This window comes from Mirounga angustirostris, unplaced genomic scaffold, assembly GCF_029215605.1.
Source record: "Mirounga angustirostris isolate CCGP_5_RB_7025 unplaced genomic scaffold, mMirAng1.0.hap1 SCAF_10, whole genome shotgun sequence".
Classification (NCBI taxonomy): Eukaryota; Metazoa; Chordata; class Mammalia; order Carnivora; family Phocidae; genus Mirounga; species Mirounga angustirostris.
Window position 1 is genome coordinate 137,323,712 of NW_026991718.1, and position 19,111 is coordinate 137,342,822.

General features: G+C 62.8%; 1 protein-coding gene and 1 long non-coding RNA gene across 10 annotated transcripts in view; one reads left to right on the forward strand and one right to left on the reverse strand.

Moving 5' to 3' along the window:
- On the reverse strand, positions 1–4,656 carry LOC123851959 (uncharacterized). The gene is made up of 3 exons (XR_010405957.1): positions 4,535–4,656; positions 2,571–3,574; positions 1–2,193 (listed from the first exon to the last, which is right to left on the reverse strand). It is a non-coding gene; the product is annotated as an uncharacterized LOC123851959 (long non-coding RNA).
- Positions 4,268–19,111, forward strand: part of SLCO4A1 (solute carrier organic anion transporter family member 4A1) — a 24,206-nt gene continuing 9,362 nt past the window's right edge. For 5 of the 9 annotated variants that reach the window (XR_010405946.1, XR_010405947.1, XR_010405948.1 and 2 more), the window contains exons 1-5: positions 4,727–5,073; positions 15,388–16,271; positions 17,131–17,221; positions 17,992–18,113; positions 18,468–18,579. Coding sequence is in view for 6 of the 9 variants with exons in the window: in XM_045886072.3 (XP_045742028.2) it covers positions 4,727–5,073; positions 15,388–16,271; positions 17,131–17,221; positions 17,992–18,113; positions 18,468–18,579 (1,556 nt within the window). In the remaining 3 variants the exon portion in view is untranslated. Of the gene's footprint in view, positions 4,437–4,726; positions 5,074–10,572; positions 10,652–11,120; positions 11,263–15,387; positions 16,272–17,130; positions 17,222–17,991; positions 18,114–18,467; positions 18,580–19,111 lie in introns of those variants that run through there. The other 4 variants (XM_064573440.1, XM_064573439.1, XM_064573442.1 and 1 more) reach the window with 4 other exon arrangements.

Consider the following 19,111-nt stretch of genomic DNA (forward strand, 5'->3'; position numbering starts at 1 on the left):
TGTGGGTAGCTGGCAGCCACCTGGTCGCCGCTCCATCGCTAAGTTAGAGGCCCTGGAGGTCGGCTTCTCCGTTGGGAGTTTGCCGGTGACCTCACGGCTTACTCCGGGGAAGGGGCCTCTCGGGCCCCTGCAGCTCCTCTCTGGGATGGAGCCGTGTCGTCCAGCATGAAGGTCGAAAAGGTCCTGGGTGGGGGGAGGAAGGTAGCCCAAGGGCTCAGGCAGACCAGTGTGCTGGTGACTCAGTGAACAGAACCACCTGGCCGGAAGCAGTTCCAGGACCATGACGAGGCCATTGCCAGCAGAGGGGACCCTGGGCTGGCAACAGGCTGTGGATGTCCAGGATGTCTCCCGGGGCTGGGGAAACTGAGGCAGCCCCTTGCAATCATGTCTCATGAACGTGCGTGCGTCCCCTCTTTTTCACCCCCAGTGCCTTGCTCACAGCTGGGGTGTCAAACGCTGGATGGCCAGATTGCTGGAAGGTTCTCCAGGGAGCATGCAACCTGGCAGCACCTGGGCGAGGTCTATGCCCACAGACAAAGACCTACAGAGCTCAGAGAGCCAGCTTCCAGGGGCGGAGAGAGAGACGAGGTCCTTGAGGATTTCCTGGAGGAGGTGGGATGGAGATGTCCATAGTCGGCAAAGAAGGAAGTTTTCGGGAAAAAGGACAGTACAGTGTGTACTGCAGGGTGCCTGTGGGGCAGGCAGGTCCCACTGGCTGGGAGAGGGCAACCAGATCAGGCGGGAGGGCAGGGAGCCGGGCGCCAGGCAGGAGGTATGAGCTCTGAGCTCCAGCCCCAGGCCAGTGGGAGACACAGGACAAGGACACTGGGCAAGGGGGGAGCTGAGCCGAGAGGGCATGGGGGTCTCCGGAGGGATGCGGACAGACCCCCCCAGCTCCACGGCAGACTCGGAGGCCCCTGCCGCCCTGCGTTGTGTGTTTTTCCCTTCCTAGGGTCTTTTGCTCCTTTTTGTTGATTGTCCTGAGGAGCAGCCTTGGCTTAGTGGGACAAGGATGCCGAGGGCAGGGCCTCGGTGGCGGGGAAACCTCCAGCCCGCTCGGTTTGCGGCAGTTCCCAACAAAACAAAACACGAAGGAACGCCCAAGCAGGCCTACAAATAATTGCTGATAATTTGAATGTTTGCTTTTAATGTGTGTGACACAAAACCCCTTCGATGCAAACTAGTCTTGCTAGTCAAGGCAGGGACAGGATTCAGGAGTGACGGGTCTTCCGTGGGTCGGGGTAAGAGCAAGCTGGAAGGCCTGACCCTCTCGGGCCACGTCGGACGGCCCTGCGTGCATACCTGTGAAGCTCCCAGCAATTCCCATTCCGGAACGGGAGGGCTCTGCCAAATGGACCTTCTGACCCCACCTCCACCCCAGCCCAGCGGGGCAGCTGGGCAGGCCCGGGCAGTTCTGGGTGCCCTCCAGCTGGCAAACATAGTTGTCTCCTTATAGAAGCGAGTGCAGAAAGTGGATCCTGATGAAAGTCAAATGATCCTTCTAGGGAGCTGCTGGGCAGCCGGGCCCTGGGTCTGGACGAGGGCTGGGCTCCGTGGGCACTGGGGGCCGGCCCCTGTCTCCCTGCAGCTTCTGAAGCTCCTGAGCTACAGAGCCGCCGGCACAGAGGGGGCCCCCCACTCTGTTGGGCCTGCCTTTCCTGGAACTTAGGGTGCCCCACGTGTCCTCAGATGAGGTCCTCAGAGCTCAGGGCTGTGTGGTCCATCTTTCTCCACCCAGACCCTCGTCTCTATCACCAGTATCTCTAAGCAGTGACCGGTTTGTTGGTGGCCTCTAGAAAGAACATGGCGCCTCATCTGTCCACCTGTGGAGTGTCGGGGGTACTTCCAGTTTGGCCATTAACTTGTCCCAAGACCTGGAGAGAGTTTCTCTCTCTTTGCTTCTGATCTCAGGAGGAGACGTCTCTCCTGGACGTGAGATGTGCAGAAAGCCAGCAGACGTCCACAGAGAGACGGTGTGACAGCAAAAGCCTGCACATTTCAGTGCTTTGGGGTGCCTCCAGAGATGATATCAGAGGAGAATGATTGGCCATAAACATGCACCTGGCCCGTTCAGAGTCTTCTGGAGGTGCCCTGACATGCAGCTGGGCATCCCCCGCAGGACCGCAGGGGAGCCGGCGGAACTTGAGCTCTTTCTTTCTTTTCCTTTTAATTATTTCTGCCCCAGACAAAACCCTGCCAGGATAGACGTTATTGAGTTCAGAATGTTCCAGGGCACTTTATCAGGTTGCCCTTGTTCTCATAGGCTGCTGGGCTCTGTGGGTGACCTCTTGCCAGCCTCCCCACTACCTCTCCGAATCCCTCCACCGCAGGACAAAGGGTGGGGTGGCTACCCGGGTGACAGCCGCGCCCACAGCGCTAGGGGCCTGGAGTCTGGGCCAGCAGCCACCCCAAGGCACCACCCCGTCCCTATGGGCAAGCTGCACGGGGTGGGGTCTCGGGCACACAGGTGCTCCCAGGGGCCTCTGGAGGTGCCTAGACACTGGTTAGCTTTTGAGAACCAAGGCCTGCATCTTGCATTAATATGCCTGAAATGTTTGCTCCTGATTTACCTTTTAAATTGTGCCTGTGGACAAGAGCCTCGAGAGGATCCCCGGTGGAGAGCCCTCAGTCTGGTGGTACGGACAGGGAAGGGCCGTGAGCCCAGGCTCGCTGGGGGCCAGCGCCTCCCAGAGGTGGACGAAGGCTCCGTCGAGTGGGCCATGGATGGAGACAGGGCCCAGGCAAAATGGCAAACAGCAGGGAATCACGGCGGGAGCCAGGCCTTTCCTCCCTCCTCCTCCCACCTGCCGGTCGGGTCCGGAGATGGTCTCCTGCCCCTTAGCGACTGACGGCAGCCCTTTGGCAAACAAAGAGGGAGCAGGTCCGAGGCCCAGAGCTCTCTGCAGGCAGTAGTCTTTGGCTAGAAGTGAACACCGCTTTCCGTTTTCCTTTTTCCATGTTGATGCTAGCCTCTCTAGGATAAAGACACGGATTTACCTTTTTAAAAAGAAATGTACTGTTTTAGTAAAATACATGAATTGTCCGAAGGAAAAACATTGTGTAAATAACAGTCTCCAGGAATAAAATCCAAAATGAAGTTTGGAAACAGTAAGTCCAATGCTGCTTCTGACACTTGAAATGCTCTCATGCCATCACTATCAGATCAGCCAACTCTGTTCACACACTTCCCATGACGGGGAGCTCACTACCTTCCAAAGGCATCTCCAGTCAGGTCCACTGAGAAATGCTGCTCCCAGCGGGCTCCACCCCGAGGCCAGGTCTGCAGAGCAGCTCACCAGCCTCTCTTCAGAAGAGCATGCTCTCCCTCCAGCAGCCTCCTTTCCCAGGCAGACCAGTGAGGTCCTCCCGCTAGTTCCTCATCCTCAGAGAGAACTTCTCCTCCTGGGAACACTGTTGGTAGTTTCTCCTCTTACGCGGTGGGGCCAGGAGTGGAGGCTGATATTCCAGGAGTGGCCAGACCTCGCCCCAGCTTCCAGGTGTGGATGTTTGCATGGAGGCAAGGACAAGACCAGGGACCCCCGGGGCCTGGCACGAGTGGGCAGAAGCCGGCCCTCTGAAGGCAGAGCATTTCGTAAATAACTGTGCAAATGTGGGTTCGTCCATGAGCCCCAGCACCGCCCCTCCCCAGCCCCCACAGGAAGAGGTCAGTCCCACGCCTCCTCGGTGGCTGTGTGGGCCTAAGGCTCTGTGTGTGCTCCCCCACCAGTCCCAGGTCATGCTTTGGTCATTTCTCCCTTACCCAACGGACGTCAGGACTTAAACACACATGGTTGACATTTGTAGACTTCTTTTCTTTCCTTTCCTTTTCTTTCTTTATTTTGAGAGAGAGAGCGCACGCACTTGCACGAGCAGGGTGGAGGGGCAGAGAGAGAGGGAAAGAGAATCCCAAGCAGGCTCCATGCTCAGTGAGGAGCCCAATGCAGGGCTTGATCTCATGACCCTGAGATCATGACCTTGAGCCGAAATCAAGAACTGGTTGCTTAACCGACGGAGCCCCCCAGGCACCCCCTTTTTTAATGGTGCCCCATTCTTTTAAAATGAATTCATTTTGTGAAAACTAAAAAGGAAAAACTGTGGGGTGTCAGTGTGATCTGCTGTTACTGTACTAACTTGGCAACCCTTCGGTCTCATCCCCATCCCCTGCCTCATCCCTACGGCGTTCAGGGACCTCTGAGGAAGTGTTGTCATCAGCCCCGTTTTACAGATGATGTAACTAGACTCAGAGAGATTAAGCAATGTGTTCGGGGTCACACAGGGGAGAACAGTGGTGGAATGCCAACAGGCCCTCCGTTTGGTGGCCATATGGCAGAAGAGCCCCTCCCTCCTTCCTGACCGTGCCCGCGGCAGAAAGAGAATCATTCTAGAGAGAAGGCTGGATTCCCCAGGTGAGGGTGCTGGCCTCGCCATGAGCCAGGGTGAGCCCCTAACCGGCATCCTCCCCAATTCCCCCGGGGCCCCAGGAGGCACCAAGGAGGCCCACACCCGCCCGCAGCCCAGGCCAACGCCAGCCTACCAGCGCCCCGGCCCGGCTCCCACCAGCCACGGGTGGCCTTTCCGAAGGGTTGGGCAGGAGACTTCACTTCCTCTCAGGGCCTCTGCCACAGCCCCCGTCCCACACGCCAGCGGCCTTCTGAGTCAGAGACCAGCCGCCACAGGGCCTGGGGACTTCACCGCCCCGCTCCGGTTTCTGGCCTGCAGCTCTGGGATGGTTTCTGGCCTGCAGCTCTGGGATGCCGAGTCTCTCGGGGCTGGGGAGGGATCCGTCAGGGGCAGGCGCGCTGGGCTGGGGGGCCCCGGCGACCCGGGGCGGCAGAGGCCCCGCGCTCCCCGCTCCCCCCGCCCCCGCCGCGCGCTCCCGCGGCTGTCACTTCAGGGGGCGGGCCCGGGGCGCGGGGCGGGCGCAGCCAGCGCGGCGCAGCCATTGGCCGGGGTAGGTGGGGCCGGCGGTCGCTCTGGGGCCGGGCGGGCCCGGGAGGGGATGAATGGAGCTGGGGCCGGCCGCGAGCAGCCGCTAGAGCGCGGGGCGCAGCGCGACGGTCGGGTGTCGGGAAGGTGAGTGCTCGGGGGGCGCGGGCGCGGAGCTCGGGGCGCCATCGTGGGGCGCCGGCCCCGGGCTGCTGACGTCAGGAGCGCGGCAGGTGCCCAGGGACGCCGGGCTGCGGCCGGCGGGCTCCGGGTGGCGCCGGCAGGGCGGACGCCGGGCACGGGCGGTGCGCCCCACGGCCCGGCTGCCTCTGGGAAATCCGAGGCAGACGCGCCCGTCGCTGCCAGCTGCCCAGGAGGAGGCGGGCGACCGGGAGGGGAGGGCAGGGACGGAGCGGCGGGGCTGGTGTCCAGGGCAGGTGGCTAGGCGCGCACGCCGGCGCAGGCCCCGCTGGTCAGGGCAGGGACAGACGCGCCCCCCCGGGGTGCGGAGTGGCGGCCGGCCCTCCACCTGTGGCGGATCCGGCTGCGGCGGAGGCCAGGAGGAAATAGTCAAGCACAGAAGTTTCTCGCGGGCAGCCGGGCTTTGTTCACGCCCCTGTGCTTCGGACACCTGGGGGCAGGGTCCGGGCGGAGACTTCCCCGCTCGCGGGGCTTTGGGGCGGGCGCGTGGGGCTGGTCCCCGGCCGGACCCACGCCGGCTGGCCCCTCTCCCAGCGCCACCGCAGGCAGCCGGTGCGGAGCGGGACTGGGGGACCCCAGCGCCCTGGTGAGGGCAGAGGGCCGGGGAGGATGGAAACGAGGATGCGGACCCGCTTTCAGCGCCCGGTGGGCACGCTTGGCCCCAGACCTGGACACCGGAGGCAGACGCCGGGCTTCCACCTTTGACACGGAAGCCGGCAGCGCGACCGGAGTGGAGAGAGGCCCGCTGGGGCCCTGCGGGGGTCAGCGCCACGAGGGCAGAGACAGGCAGAGCGCACGCGCTCCCTCGTGCGCAGGGGGACTTGGTGGCGGGGCCTGTTCCTCTCCGGAGGCGGAGGCGTGGGGGAGCCTCAGTAGTTTTCCACCTGAAGGAACCAGCTTCCCAGTCACTGTGTCTCCCTGTGATATTTGGGGCCTGAGTGCCCTCTGCCTAATCAGAAACTGGCCCTACTCAGTGAACCCAGAACAGGTCCTGCCGTGAGATTTCTTTCAGTGCAGAATGGGGCCTCGCAGGGTTCAGAGGAGAGGAAGCCTCTGGTGTTAGCGGGTCAGTGTGGGACCCCGAGGGTACCAATAGTAGGAGCAGAGGAGGAACTGCTCACGGAGCAGGTAGAACGCCCCCGCCCCAAGCTAAGTGCTTTGAGCATTATCTCAGACAAGCCTGGCAACAACGTGTGAGGTCGCTGCTGTGTCTCCCAAGTTACAGGGGAGTAAACCAAGGCACTAGGCGGTTTGGTGACTTGCCTGTGGGCACACAGCTAGTATGTGGTGGAGCTTTGGGTGACTGCAGACATTTTGCAGCTCTGTTCCTGGTGGGGAGAAGACAACCCAGGTGAGCCAGGCCTGACACAGAGCAGTGTCGCAACAGATGGGCCCACGGCTAAGGGGACTGGGGCAGTTGGCGGGGGGAGCCAATGCCCACGGGATGCGGGGAGGGGGCCTCTCACAGAGCGAGCCCGCTTTCCCAGGTTGCGCAGGGAGAGCACAGAAGGTCCTCTGGGTCAGACCCCTATGGCTGCCCCGCCTCAGTCCTGCTTCCTGCTGGGCAGGGCTAGTGGACACTACCCGGACATTTTTTATGGGGCTGCTTCCCTCCTGGGTGGCCATGGCCTAGTCTGCCCTGGGTGTGGCCCCTCAAGCCAGTCCCTGAGCAAGTCCCAACCAAGTCCCTCCCACCTCCGTGGTGAGGGAGCTGGGAGCCTGGGGGTTGGGCTTGATGATGGCCCAGTGAATGGAGGTCTTGGGGCTGATGTTCTGTCCTTGTCAGAGCACCCAATTCTGAGTAACTCCGCTCAGAGTCTGGCTCTCCCTGGTCTCCAATGGACCCTTGCCTTGACAAGCCGCCTCTGCAGCCTGACCTCCGGGTCTCGGTCTCGCTTCCAAATGATCTAGAAGTCTCCGAGAGTGTTAATCCAGTTCCCAGGTCAGCATTGCTGAACAAGTATCAATTCATAGCTTTGTGCACTCACGCTGACTGTGGCAGTTTTGGTCCCCGAGGCCTCCCCGTGGGTCATGGGCAGGTCGTGGAGCCCGGCCTGGTGCTCATGGTCAGAAGGGAGTGGGGCGGCTAGCCCAGCAGGTACCCAGAGGGCTCGCCCGGCCATACTTCTGCTTTCTCCGTCGTGGACAGAGACCACAGAAATATTCCCTCCTGAGCCACGTGGCCTCCTCTTTTCAGGCGTGGCAAAGAGCCCATTGTCTGCTTTTGGAAGGGGATATACAATAATCCTCAGAACCTCCCAGCTGCTTTTGTTCTGGGACATTGAGCTGCTTGTCTGGCTTCAGCATGAGGGTGGCATGTGGGAGCCCACTTTAGGGCAGGACCCAGTCTCCACCATGGCAGGTAATCAACAGGCCCATCAGGACCCCACCCCTGTAAGTGGGAAGGAGGCACCAGCTCCGTCTCTGGGGACCAGGGCTCTTGTGTTGTGGGTGGACCCTGGGTCCTGTTAGCAGGGGAAGAAACTGGCCTGCTGGGCCCTGGGCCACCTCCCCTCCTTGGCTGGTCATGGGGACTCTTCCTGCTGCAGCCCTTAGCCTGCTGTCCTCAGACACCCCTCATTGCCCCTTGGTGGCCATGATGCAGCCCCCTCCCACCAGGATGACACAGAATTAGCCTCTCGAACCACGTTTCTGGGGGCGGGTGGACACTTTTCACAAACCACGTGCCTTTTGCAACAGCTGCTCACAGCGCAACCAGGCGAGGCCCACTGAGGACCAAGCACAGGGTCCGGAGAATCACAGGCTCCTGGGCCGGGGAATATCTCACACATCCTCTCCACCAAGGGGGCCACCTTCTTCTCCAGGAAGCCTTGGGGGTACCCAAGGTGTTGCTCCTTGGCCCAGTGCCTTTTAGGGCTTGGGATCAGCTGGGCTGAGTGGCACCCCATTCCCACCCCAAGCTTATGTGCGGTCCGTGCATTTCGTCATGGTGGTCTGCCTCTCAGCAGATGCCCTGGGGCTGGTGCTTGAACCCACGGGCCTACGAGGCCACCTGGACCTGGCTGACCCCACCTGTGCCCAGACAGGCCCATTATGGGACAGAGCCAATGCCCCAGCACCTCCAAACCCTGTGAGGGCCCTGCTGCAGGTCTTCATTTTTCATGAACCCACTAGGAGGAGAGGGGCTCACTCTCTCCGCCCCATGATGGCACACTTTTGTTGGAGGGGAGAAATGCAGAGAGGCCCACCACCTGCCCGAGGTGGGAACAGCGCCTGGCTGCAAGAGCCTCTCTCTGTCCCCTCCATGGATCAAATGTTACGGGTTGGGAAGACAAGGAAACTTGTACTCGCCTCTCTGTGTCCATCCTGCCCTCCCCACATGTCTGCCTGCTGGTGGAGCCGGATGGGGAGCAGAGAGTCCCAGCAGAGTACCCCCCAAGGGACGGGTCCTCCGGCTCTCTATCAGACAGTGCATTGTTGGCCTCCATGCAAAGTGGCCAGCTTCCTGCCCACTTTGTGCACGGTCACCAGGTATGCAAATTCGGTGGGGGGCAGGCACTGCTGCGGCCACCCCAGATCCTGCCACCCGGTGTCTGCTCTATAAATAGCTTTGAGCCCCATCTTCAACAAGTGAAAGCTCCCTCCACTCCCTCAGTCAGAGGAAGAGACACCACCATGGACCTAGGAGGCAAGAGAAGAGGGCTGTCTGAAAGACCTCCATGGGTCACGGAGGGAAGGACCCAGGGTCACGGGGCGGGAGGAGGACCTGGGGTCACGGGGAGGGGTTGGGGAAGGACCCAGGGTCACAGGCGGGGTAGAGGAAGCATCCAGGGTGTGAGGGGGCAAGGGCGGGAGAAGGGCAGAGGACAGGGTGGGGACCCATGGAGCGGGAGCTCAGGCAGGGCTGCCATGTGGTGTCTGGCACATCATGGTGACATGGGCTTGGCTGTCAACCTCAGAGCAACCAGGTGCAGGAAGAGGGGAACCTACCGGCTGGAGCATAGAGAGGAAGCAGAAACGAAACCTGTATGTGCCCCCAGCTGCCACATCCCCAGCGAGCGAGGTTCAGGATGGAGCCTGGGAGCACCCCGGCCCTAACGTGGAAGGGCACTAGTCACCCTCGGGCCCCCCGGGGGCGTTTGCTGGGCCAGAGCCAGAGTGTCCCGGGAGCCAGGCAGAGGAGGACCAGACGTCGTGGTGCTGGGTGACCCCGTGCCCCCCCCCCACTCGGTCTGCAGACAGCCCTGCGCGAGCACCTAAGGGGTACAGAGGTGGGCAGCCCTGGACTGAGACTAGGGCCCAGCTCTCGGGGACGGGGCTATGGTGAGCCACTCACGGGGGCCGCTGGCTTCTCACGCCGCAGCTGTTGGGGGCCTCTGGTGGGGTGGGGGAGGAGGAAGTGGGCCCTGGATTTCTTGCAGCCTAGTGGCTCAGACTCCGAGAAGCGCGGCTGACGGCCAGGCCAGTAGACCTGTGGTCTCCTCCTGAGTGAGCCCACACATGCACACACACACACACACCACACACACACGTGCACACGCACGCCCTTGCCCCTCCCACCACAGCCCCAGGTGCAGAGCGTCTGGCTGGAGACTCCAGGGTACATATTAACCTCCCCGCTAATCCTGAAGGGCTCCTCTCCCCGCGGGAACAGACGGAGGACTCCTGGCCGTGGTGGGGAGACTCCCAAGGACCGGGAACAGGCCTGGAGGGTGGGACAAGGTCCCCGCAACAGCGGGCTCCCTGGGCAGGAGGATGTGCGGTCTGCGTCCCTCGGGCCTGGGAAGCCATCCAGGCCCTCCGCAGAGGAGCTCACAGCCTCATTGTTCCCCCACGAGGGCGAAGGCCACAAAGCAGCAGGGAGGGGCCGCCCAGCGTGTGAGCGGGCACCCCAGGCAGAGCCCCCAGTCCACTCTAATCACGGGGGAGGGGGCTCGTTCCTGCTGCTGGCACTCCCGCACCCCTGGCTCCGTGGTGGGAGGCCCCGGCCCCTGACACGTGTGCATGGCTGAGGGCTCAGCCACGACCAGGCCCACAGAATGCTTACGAACGGTGATGGTGGCAGGCGCCTGCCAGGTGCCCCGGCCCCGAAGCCCTCCTGGGGCCCCTGCAGGCCAGTTCCAAGCTGCACGCCTCTCACCTCTGCAGTTCTCATTTGGAGCTGGGGCCGTTTGCAGCTGATGCTAACGTGACCTCCCCAGGCACAGGGGGCTGGGCGCTCCTCCCGGATAGGACCGTGTCCTGGAGGTCCCCAAACCCCAGTGCCCGGTCACGGGCCTTGCAGACGGCAGGTGTTGTGTGGAATTACCTGCTGCATGACTCAGGGTTCTCCAGAGAAACAGTCAAGAGGAAATATATATATTAATAGCTTTATACATATTTTATATCTTTATGTGTATCTTTATATATATTACTTATATGTTATATATAAATATGCATATTTATATATTATATATTATATATAAGATAAAGATTTATTATTAGGAACTCAGCCCATGCAATTATGGAGCTTGGCAAGTTCCCAAGTCTGCAGTCGTCGAGCTGGAAACCTGGGAGAGGAGAGGTAAGGGTGTGGTTCCACTGGCAGGGTGGGGCTCAAGAACTGGGAAGAATGACGTCCTAGTTCAAAGGTAGCCAGGCAGAGAAATTCAGCGAAGGGTTAGCCCTTTTGCTCTATTCAGGCATTCAACTGATCGGATGAGGCCCACCTGCATCGAGTCCACGAATCCAAATACTAATCTTCTCTAGAAACACCCTTGCAGACGCACATGGAATGCTTGGCCGATGGGGCACCTCCTGGCCCACCAGACTGACAGGGGGAGTCCGCCATCATGCTGCATCAGACCGTAGCTCTGGGTGGAGGAGGGGGAGGGGCCGCCAGGAGTGAGAGGCCCTGGGGGTCTCTTGGGTGAGGATACCTGTGGATGGCACCTGGAGCCCCCAAGGGGTGGGGGCGGCCTCTCGGCCTGTCCCTCCTGCCAAGCGCTCTCTCTGCTCCTCGGCTCCCCATTGGCCCGCCTCCCGCCTCCCAGGAGCTCCTGTCCTCTGCTGTCTGGCTGTGTTGCCGGCCCCCCTGCTCCAGCACCGCTCAGCACCTCAGCATCAGCTGAACGGGATGTCGGCCCCCACGGAAAGTGCCCGTGCCTCCGCTCTGCAGTCCGGCCTCCTCAGCAGGTAGAAAGCAGACACATTTTGTTCAGACCAGTTCCTGGTGGACATGCTCACAGGGCTCCAGGAGGAAGGACCATGGTGCCCGGTCCTCCTCGGGGGGGCTAGTTCCCCTCCACATGGTGCGCCACTGGGTCCTCCAGCCCCTGCCACCTTCTCCCCGGCTTGCCCGTGGGGGCCTAAGATACAAACTAAAGGCAGTGGCCACAGAGCCGGTGGCCTGGCCTTAATGTGGGTCAGCCAATGCTGCCTGGGCGGCCGGCAGGAAGGGCAGCCGGGAAGTCACCTCCTCCCGGCTGACCACACTGACCACACTGGGTGTCAGCTCTGCCCATCTTGGGAGCAGATCCTGGAAAGAAACTGTCCGTCAGTGACCTGGGTCACACCCCCATATCCCAGCAGGGATCCCTTGCCCACAAGGAAGCTGATGAGCAGGAGACTGAGACAGGGCAGCTCTGTGCCCATCCAACCTGCTCTGCTGGGCTCGGCCAGGCCGGTCACAATGCTCCCCTGCATTGTTGCTGGTTCCCCCACAGGCGGGTCCCACCGCAGGCCTCTATGGTGAGGTGGCGATCCTCGGGCACACACAGCGTCCTTTCACTTCAGACCCAGCTCGGCACAACCATCTGCGCATCCACGTCCAGAGCCGTCTCTGGCACTCCACGCACATACTGGTGCCCAGATCTGCCCAGATCCTGGTGCAAACTCGGAAATGTCCTCTGGAAGTCCCACGATACTCAGGACCATCCTGGTGGCTGGGAGACTCCAGGTGTCACAGGTCCCTAGACTCACTCAGGCCCCAGCCGCCGGCCTGCGGACGGAGGGGACGATTCCAGGCACAGCACCCTGCTTCCCTACAGGGTAGCCCCGGGAGGGCCAGCCTCCCCATGTCTGATCAAGAGCCTTGGTGAGGGTGAGAGCCTTCCAGACAGTGCAGGAAAACTGGGGCAGAACTCCAGGCGTAAGAAAAGTTTGCAGAGGCTCTGTCAGAGCGTGCTGACCTGCCTGGGGGCGGGAGCAGTCAGGCTCCTGACGGGAGCCGCTGGAGGAGGCCTCCCTGGAGGAGGCCTCCCTGGAGGAGGCTCGCGGCCCCACGGCTCTGAGTGCTGCCATTCGATTCTTATGTGCAGGCAGCGGCCACCAGTGGGTCATCTGGCTAATAATACCCCAGATTGGATTTTCAATTTGCTAATTTAAATAATGTGATGCGTATGACTTGGCTTGAGCTTTATATATTCATGTCCAAGATCCGTAGCTGTCGGTTCAGGGAAAACTTCGCCACTGACCTGGAGCTGCACGTTGGTGTTCTCCTGTGGCTTTCGGTTTCAAAAGGGAGAGCTCTTCCCTCGTGGCCGTCCCTAATCACAAATGCTAGCTATCCGGCCACCTCCCGAGCCCTGCCGTGGGCCCCACCCTCCGTCACCTGCCCCTGCATCTCTCCTGCAGAGGTGGGGCCAAGGGTCACAGCCCAGCGTGCGAGGCAAGCCCAGAGCGGAGGGAGCAGGTGTCTGATGGCGGCTGGTGTCGAGATCACTTACGGGGGATACTGACCCAGGAAGCATTCCCGAGGGCCCGGTACTGACCTTCCGTGCCCCGCAGGCTGCTGGGGGCCTCCCTGAGCTCCCCGTGGCCCCCGTGACCCCTGTGGCCCCTGGCCCGGTTGAGGGTCCTGTGCTTTAGGGCCTGTCCCAGCCAATGGTCCTGCATCGTGTGTGTGGTTTATGTGTGAGCAGGTGTCTATGTATGCAAAGATGCAGATAGCTATGTGTGCGCATGTTGATCTGCACGCACACGTGTGTGTACATGTGTGCACGCGTCTAGAGGAAAACACGCCGTGACGCCAGTCAGCACGGGGTAGCCTCTGGACCTTGGAATGTGGGGGGATGTCGAGGCTTTGTGGTGTTTCTCGGTGTGCTCTTTCGGCAGCCCGTCTGAGCTGTGGGGCTGGGAGGTGCCAGGGCTCGCGCTGGTGGCTGTGTTCTGCGAGGCTCCACCGGGCGCGGGCGTCGGCGTGTGCAGGAGGCGGCCTCGGTGACTGCCAGCTCCAGCGCTGGGCCGCGTGCGTGAGGAGCTGCCTGTCCGCTAGGGCTTCTTGCAGGAGCTGGCCCTCCCAGCTCTGCTCGTATGCGAGCCGGGCCTTGCGGCTCTAGAAATAACGCGCCACGGCCACACGGGGCTGACTGCCGTGGAATTTTGCCAGACATGCACAGCCTTGGCGCTCGGCCGCAGAGAGCCTGGGGGCACCCGTGCCCACGGTGAGCAGCCAGCTCCGGACATGAATGCCACGTGACCAGTCACGGTTCTTTCACTACGGTGTTGGTGAGGACAGCCGTGACGCACACGCGGGCTCCGAGGTGTCTATTAAGCTCGGTGGCCACCTCCCCTCAGGCCTGTGGCCCCCTGAAAACCAGGCCGCACGTGACAGCTCTTGGCATCCCCAGGGGCTGGTGACTTTCCCACGGCTACCTTAACAAAGCTCCGTAAACCGGGGGCTTAAAGCCACAGAACTTTATTCTCTCCCAGCTCTGCAGGCCAGAGTCTGAAATCAGGTGTCCGCGGGTCTGTGCTCCCTCTGGAGGCTCCAGTGAGGGCCCTTCCCACCTCTTCCAGCTCCTTGCCCCCCAACCCCCGCCCGCGCTTCCTGGTGGCTTCACATAACTTCCCTGTGTCTTGTCTTCTAAGGACACTTGTCACTGGATTAGGACCCACCTCAACAGATGACCTCATCTCAAACCATTAATCACATCAGCAAAGACACTTCTTCCGAATACGGTCACACTCAGTGTCTGGGTGTACCCGTCTTTTTGGGGAGACCCCCATTCAACCCCCTCCAGGCCCCCCGTGCTGGGCCCAACAAAGCCGTACTCCATACTCGGCGGCTGCCGACAGAATCGGATGGCAGGAGCCTCTCCCAGCGTCCACCCGACACCATGGGCGCTGTGCATGGTGGGGGGCAGGTAGTCCCCGTGGCCTGGTGAACCTGGATCTGAGGACACTTGGGGGTCCCGAGTCACCACTAACGGGGCCCCAGCCCTGGGCGAGGCCAGCAGGCAGCTCCCCAAGCCTCAGAGCACGAGCCGGGGGTGTTTCTGTGCCCCCCACGGCCTGAGGCTCCCGGCTCCCGGAAACAGCCAGGCTTCAGACCCGCCGGGAACCTCTGACTATGAAGTGGCCCAACCCAAAGGGTGAAGGGTGTGTCAGTGTCCTGGGGCTGCCACACGAAGGACCACAGACCCTCGGCTGAAACACCAGGCCTTGACTGTCCTAGTTCTGGGAGCGATGCCTGAGAGGGAGGTGTGGCCGCGACCTGCTCCAGGCCTCCTTCCTTGCAGGTGGACCGTGTTCTCATGTGCTGTCCACCCGTGTCCAGGTCCCCCCTTTCTCTACGACCCCAGTCACAGCCAACTGGGGCCCTCGCTGACGACCTTAGTCAGCTCTCTAAGGGCACCGTGTCCCAACACCCTCACAGCTGAGGTGGCTGGGGGTTGGGGGTGTGCAGGGGGCCCTGGGAGCCTCGGGAGGCAGGATTACCTGACCCCAGCCCAGTTCCTTTGGGTCGGGGGAAGCGAGGGCCCAGGTGGGGCTCCGGGCACAGGGCCGGGCTGGGAGCCGCAGACAGAGGGAGTGTTGGTGCCCTTTCTTCCTAACTTGTCCACGTGGCTGCACACGTGTCTTGTGACGTCTTGAAAACCTGCCGTGGGCAGCGAGCCCAGTGACCCTCCTGCGGGGCGAGACCCTGCTTCTACCCCCTCCCTCGTTGCCCTCCAGACGCTGGACTAAAATGAACGCTGGAAGGGTGTGAGGCTGGACAGTGTGGGGACTGTGTCCACACGGGGCAGAGAGCACGGCTCACGCCGGCCGAGCAGAGGCCGCGGGGGACAGGGTGGGTCAGGGTGGTCCAGGGGCCCACACGGGCATCGACTGTGGCCTGTTCAGGTGTGTGGGTCCAGGAGGTGTGGCCCTGGATGCAGGAGGGGCTGGTCGGGGAAGGTCAGCGCCATCAGACTGGGGAGCAGGCAGCAGAGCCATCGGCGCCCAAGGGAGCGGGCCGGGGGGCGGGGGTGTTCCCGCCGAGATGTCCGTGTGTTCAAGGGTCTGTGTAAGCTTTGTAACCAGAAGCTCTTCTCACAGAACAAACCAAACACCGGAATACCGTTCGGCGCCTCCCACAGCTGCCCCCAGTGCCCCCTGGACAGAGATGCCTCAGCACTTGATGGGGGACAAGCCCTTGGTCTCCGTGCCGCAGCTGGTCTTCCCAAGCCCGCCCTCGGCCACGGACAGCGAGTGCGGCCACAGCCCCCCCAGCAGGCGGGCGTCCCTCGGCTCGCCCCCGGGCCACGGCACCCCCTGTCCCGCCGCGCACAGCCCCCCGGACTCCTGCAGCCAGCCGCTGTGCCCGCCGCTGGCCGAGAAGCACGGCTGCCGGGCGCCCCCCGAGATGCGCTACATGGCCGCCGGGCCACAGAGCGTGGCGTGCGGCTGGTGGGCCTTCGCGCCCAAGTGCCTGCAGGCCTTCAACACGCCCAGGGGCTTCCTGCTCTTCCTGTGTGTGGCGGCCTTCCTGCAGGGCATGACGGTGAACGGCCTCGTCAGCACGGTCATCACGTCCATCGAGCGCCGCTACGACCTGCCCAGCTACCAGAGCGGCCTCATCGCCAGCTCCTACGACGCGGCCGCCTGCCTGTGCCTCACCTTCGTCAGCTACTTCGGGGGCAACGGGCACAAGCCCCGCTGGCTGGGCTGGGGCGTGCTGGTCATGGGCGCCGGCTCGCTGCTGTTCGCACTGCCCCACTTCACCGCGGGCGCCTACGAGGCAGAGGCGGCCGAGGGCGTCGGGACGTGCCGGGCCAACCGCAGCGTGGCGTGCGGGGACAGCGCCTCGGGCCTGGCCGGCTACCGGCTGGTCTTCATGCTGAGCCAGTTCCTGCACGGCGTGGGCGCCACACCGCTCTACACGCTGGGCGTCACCTACCTGGACGAGAACGTCAAGTCCAGCTACTCTCCTGTCTACATCGGTGAGTGGGCCGCCGAGGCCAGGGGGCGGGCGCGTCCACGCCGCTGACGTGCCTTTCCTCGTTGGCCGCACCGGTGGTCCCGGGGGAGGTCCCGGGGGAGGCCGCGGGGGAGCGCGGGCCTCCCTCGGGTGCTGGGGTCAGCCAGCCACCCACGGCCCGCAGGGGCCGCGCTCGAGCCTCACGCTCCCGCTGAGATCCCCACGTTTCCTTAGAGTGAGATCCCTGGGTTTCAACCTCGGGCCGCCCGCTTCCCCGAGTCCCTCCTGCCAGGCCAGGCATCCCCGGGGCCTGGCCACACCCTGTCTGCTGACTCCGGCCTGCTCGTTTGCACCTTGGGCTCTGTCGCTCTGAGTCGCTGAGCGCTGCCGACCCAGGGACGCTGGGGCCCCGTCACTCCAGTGAGGCGCTGGTGGGCCTGTGGTGCTGAGCGGAGGCACCCTCATCCCGCAAAACGAGGCCCTCGGGTTCTTTGCTCTCTCAAGGGAGAGGGAGTCCAGATGCCGCGTGCGTTTGGCTTTGACAGAGAAACTGTAGAAGCCCTTTTAAAAGTTAGCAGCAGGGGCACCTGGGTGGCTCGGTGGTTGGGCGTCCGGCTCTTGATCTCGGCTCGGGTCTTGATCTCAGGTTGTGAGTTCAAGCCCTGCGTTGGGCTCCCCACTGGGGGTGGAGCCTGCTTAAAAAAACAAAATAAAATAAATAAGTAAAAATAAAAAGTGCAGCTAGATCTCGGACACAGTGGAGGCTGCACGGATGCAAACCCTGGTCTGAAGGGTCAGTGCCGTGGGGGCAGAGGGCGCAGAGGTGCGGACTGGGGGGCTCCTGTCAGGTGGCCCCTCCACAGCTCTGCCTCTCTCCGCAGCGACCTTCTACACGGCAGCCATCCTCGGCCCCGCCGCTGGCTACCTGATCGGAGGCGCCCTGCTGAACGTTTACACAGAAATCGGCCGCCGGTGAGTGCCCTGGGCTCCCCCTGCCCCTGGGGGACAGCACCCCACAGTGAGGCCGGGGGGGGGGGTCTCCCCGGCCTCAAGCGGGAGGCAGCCCGGGGCTGGGCCTGCTCTGGCGGGGCCGGGGCCGGTGGGGGGGTGGTATCCCTGAGTGCAGGCCTGGGGGCGGGGACAGCCTGGCGGGTCGGCAGCTTCCCGGACCAGGCGGCAGCAGGTCACCGTTTCTCTGATGCCCTTTGCGGAACAGACGGCAGATTTTCAAGCTGCCGTTGCGATTCATCTGTGTGGGGTTTTCCAGCCAGGTGTCCTTAATTCAACCCAGTTCTGACAGACTTCCCGGAGTCGGTGCAGACCCCGCAGGCTAAGGCTCAGCCCCAGGAGACCCCCCCCCGTGTCAGATGCCAGCCTCAGATGCTGGGTACCCCCAGCTTCCGTCCAGCCCGGCTACAAATCGGTGGTTCCGCGACCTCGTCCTTGGGCGTGATAAGCCGCTAGAACGGCTCACAGAACTCGGGAAGGCACCTCACTCACCAGATTACCAGTTTATTAAGCAGATTATGAGCCCGGAGCCACCAGCTGGAAGACACGCGGAGGGCAGGTGTGGGAGGGGGTGCGGGCTTCCGTGCTGTGCAGCGAGTCACCCCCACCCCCGCCTGGAGGCTCTCCAACCCCCCGGCTAAGGTTTTCATGGACCAGCGTGCAGATGGATGCCCGGCGTGGGTGCCCTGAATGCACGTGGACAGGACGCTGACCCCCCACGCCTCTCCCCACAGGACGGAGCTGACCACCGAGAGCCCGCTATGGGTCGGCGCCTGGTGGGTGGGCTTCCTGGGCGCGGGGGCTGCTGCCTTCCTCATCGCCATCCCCATCCTCGGGTACCCCCGGCAGCTGCCAGGTGGGTGCGTCACTCTCTCCTCACTTGGGCTGGGCGGGGCCCCCGTCCTGCTGACCACGGGCACCGTCCACCCCTGTGGCTTCTCCCCGTCTGAGGCACGCAGGACGGGCTTGTGGCAGCCGGAGCACGTGCCCCTTCTGCCTCCTTCCGTTTCTCCTGGTCCCACGTGCGTCCTGCCGCGGGCTCTCCACCCCCCTCCTCTCTGTCATCGGCCAGTGGTCACCATGCTGCAGCCCCATACCCCACCTGTCCCCGTGCCCTCCATCCAGGGCACCTCCCCAGACCTGGGAACAGGGAGGGGCCTCAGGCAGAGCCCCCGGTCCCTGGCTCCCGCTGACATCTGCGGCCTTCCAGGCTCCCAGCGCTACGTGGTCATGAGAGTGTCTGAAACACACCAGCTGAAGGACGGTGGTCACAAGGCGGCCAGCAACCCCGACTTCGGGAAAACCATCAGAGATCTGCCTCTGTAAGGACCTTATGGGGGGTGGTGTGCGCCTCTCGCCTGTGTCCCTGTGTCCTGAAGGTCCTTGGGGGTCCCACGCATCCTGGATCTTGACCCCAGGCTAGGAGAGTCCATGTGACCCCTCCAGGGCCACGTGGCCAGCGCACAGCTCCTAAACCTCCCCCGTGGCCCAGTGCACGCCAGGTCTCGCCCCAAAACTGAGAGACTAAGGCGCAGTGGCTAGAGCCCTCTGGGGCTGGAGCTGCGGAGGGCTGGCCCCAGTGGGGGCCAGGGCTCCAGCTCCTCACTCTGTGTCCTCTGACCATTCCACTAAGGTGACACTGGCATGGACTCTGGGCTCGAGCGCCCTCTGTGCCTCGAGGTGGCTGAGGACCCTGGGAGCAGGGACCCTGGGGGGAGCAGGACGGTCTCCGGCTCGCTGCCCTCACAGCCCTGCACCAGCCCCTCCTTCTGTGCTCCCCTCTTTCTCTTTGTGTGTGACCTGACCTGGCTTTGTGGTCTTCACACACCATCGGGATGAAAAGATCCCTTGCCT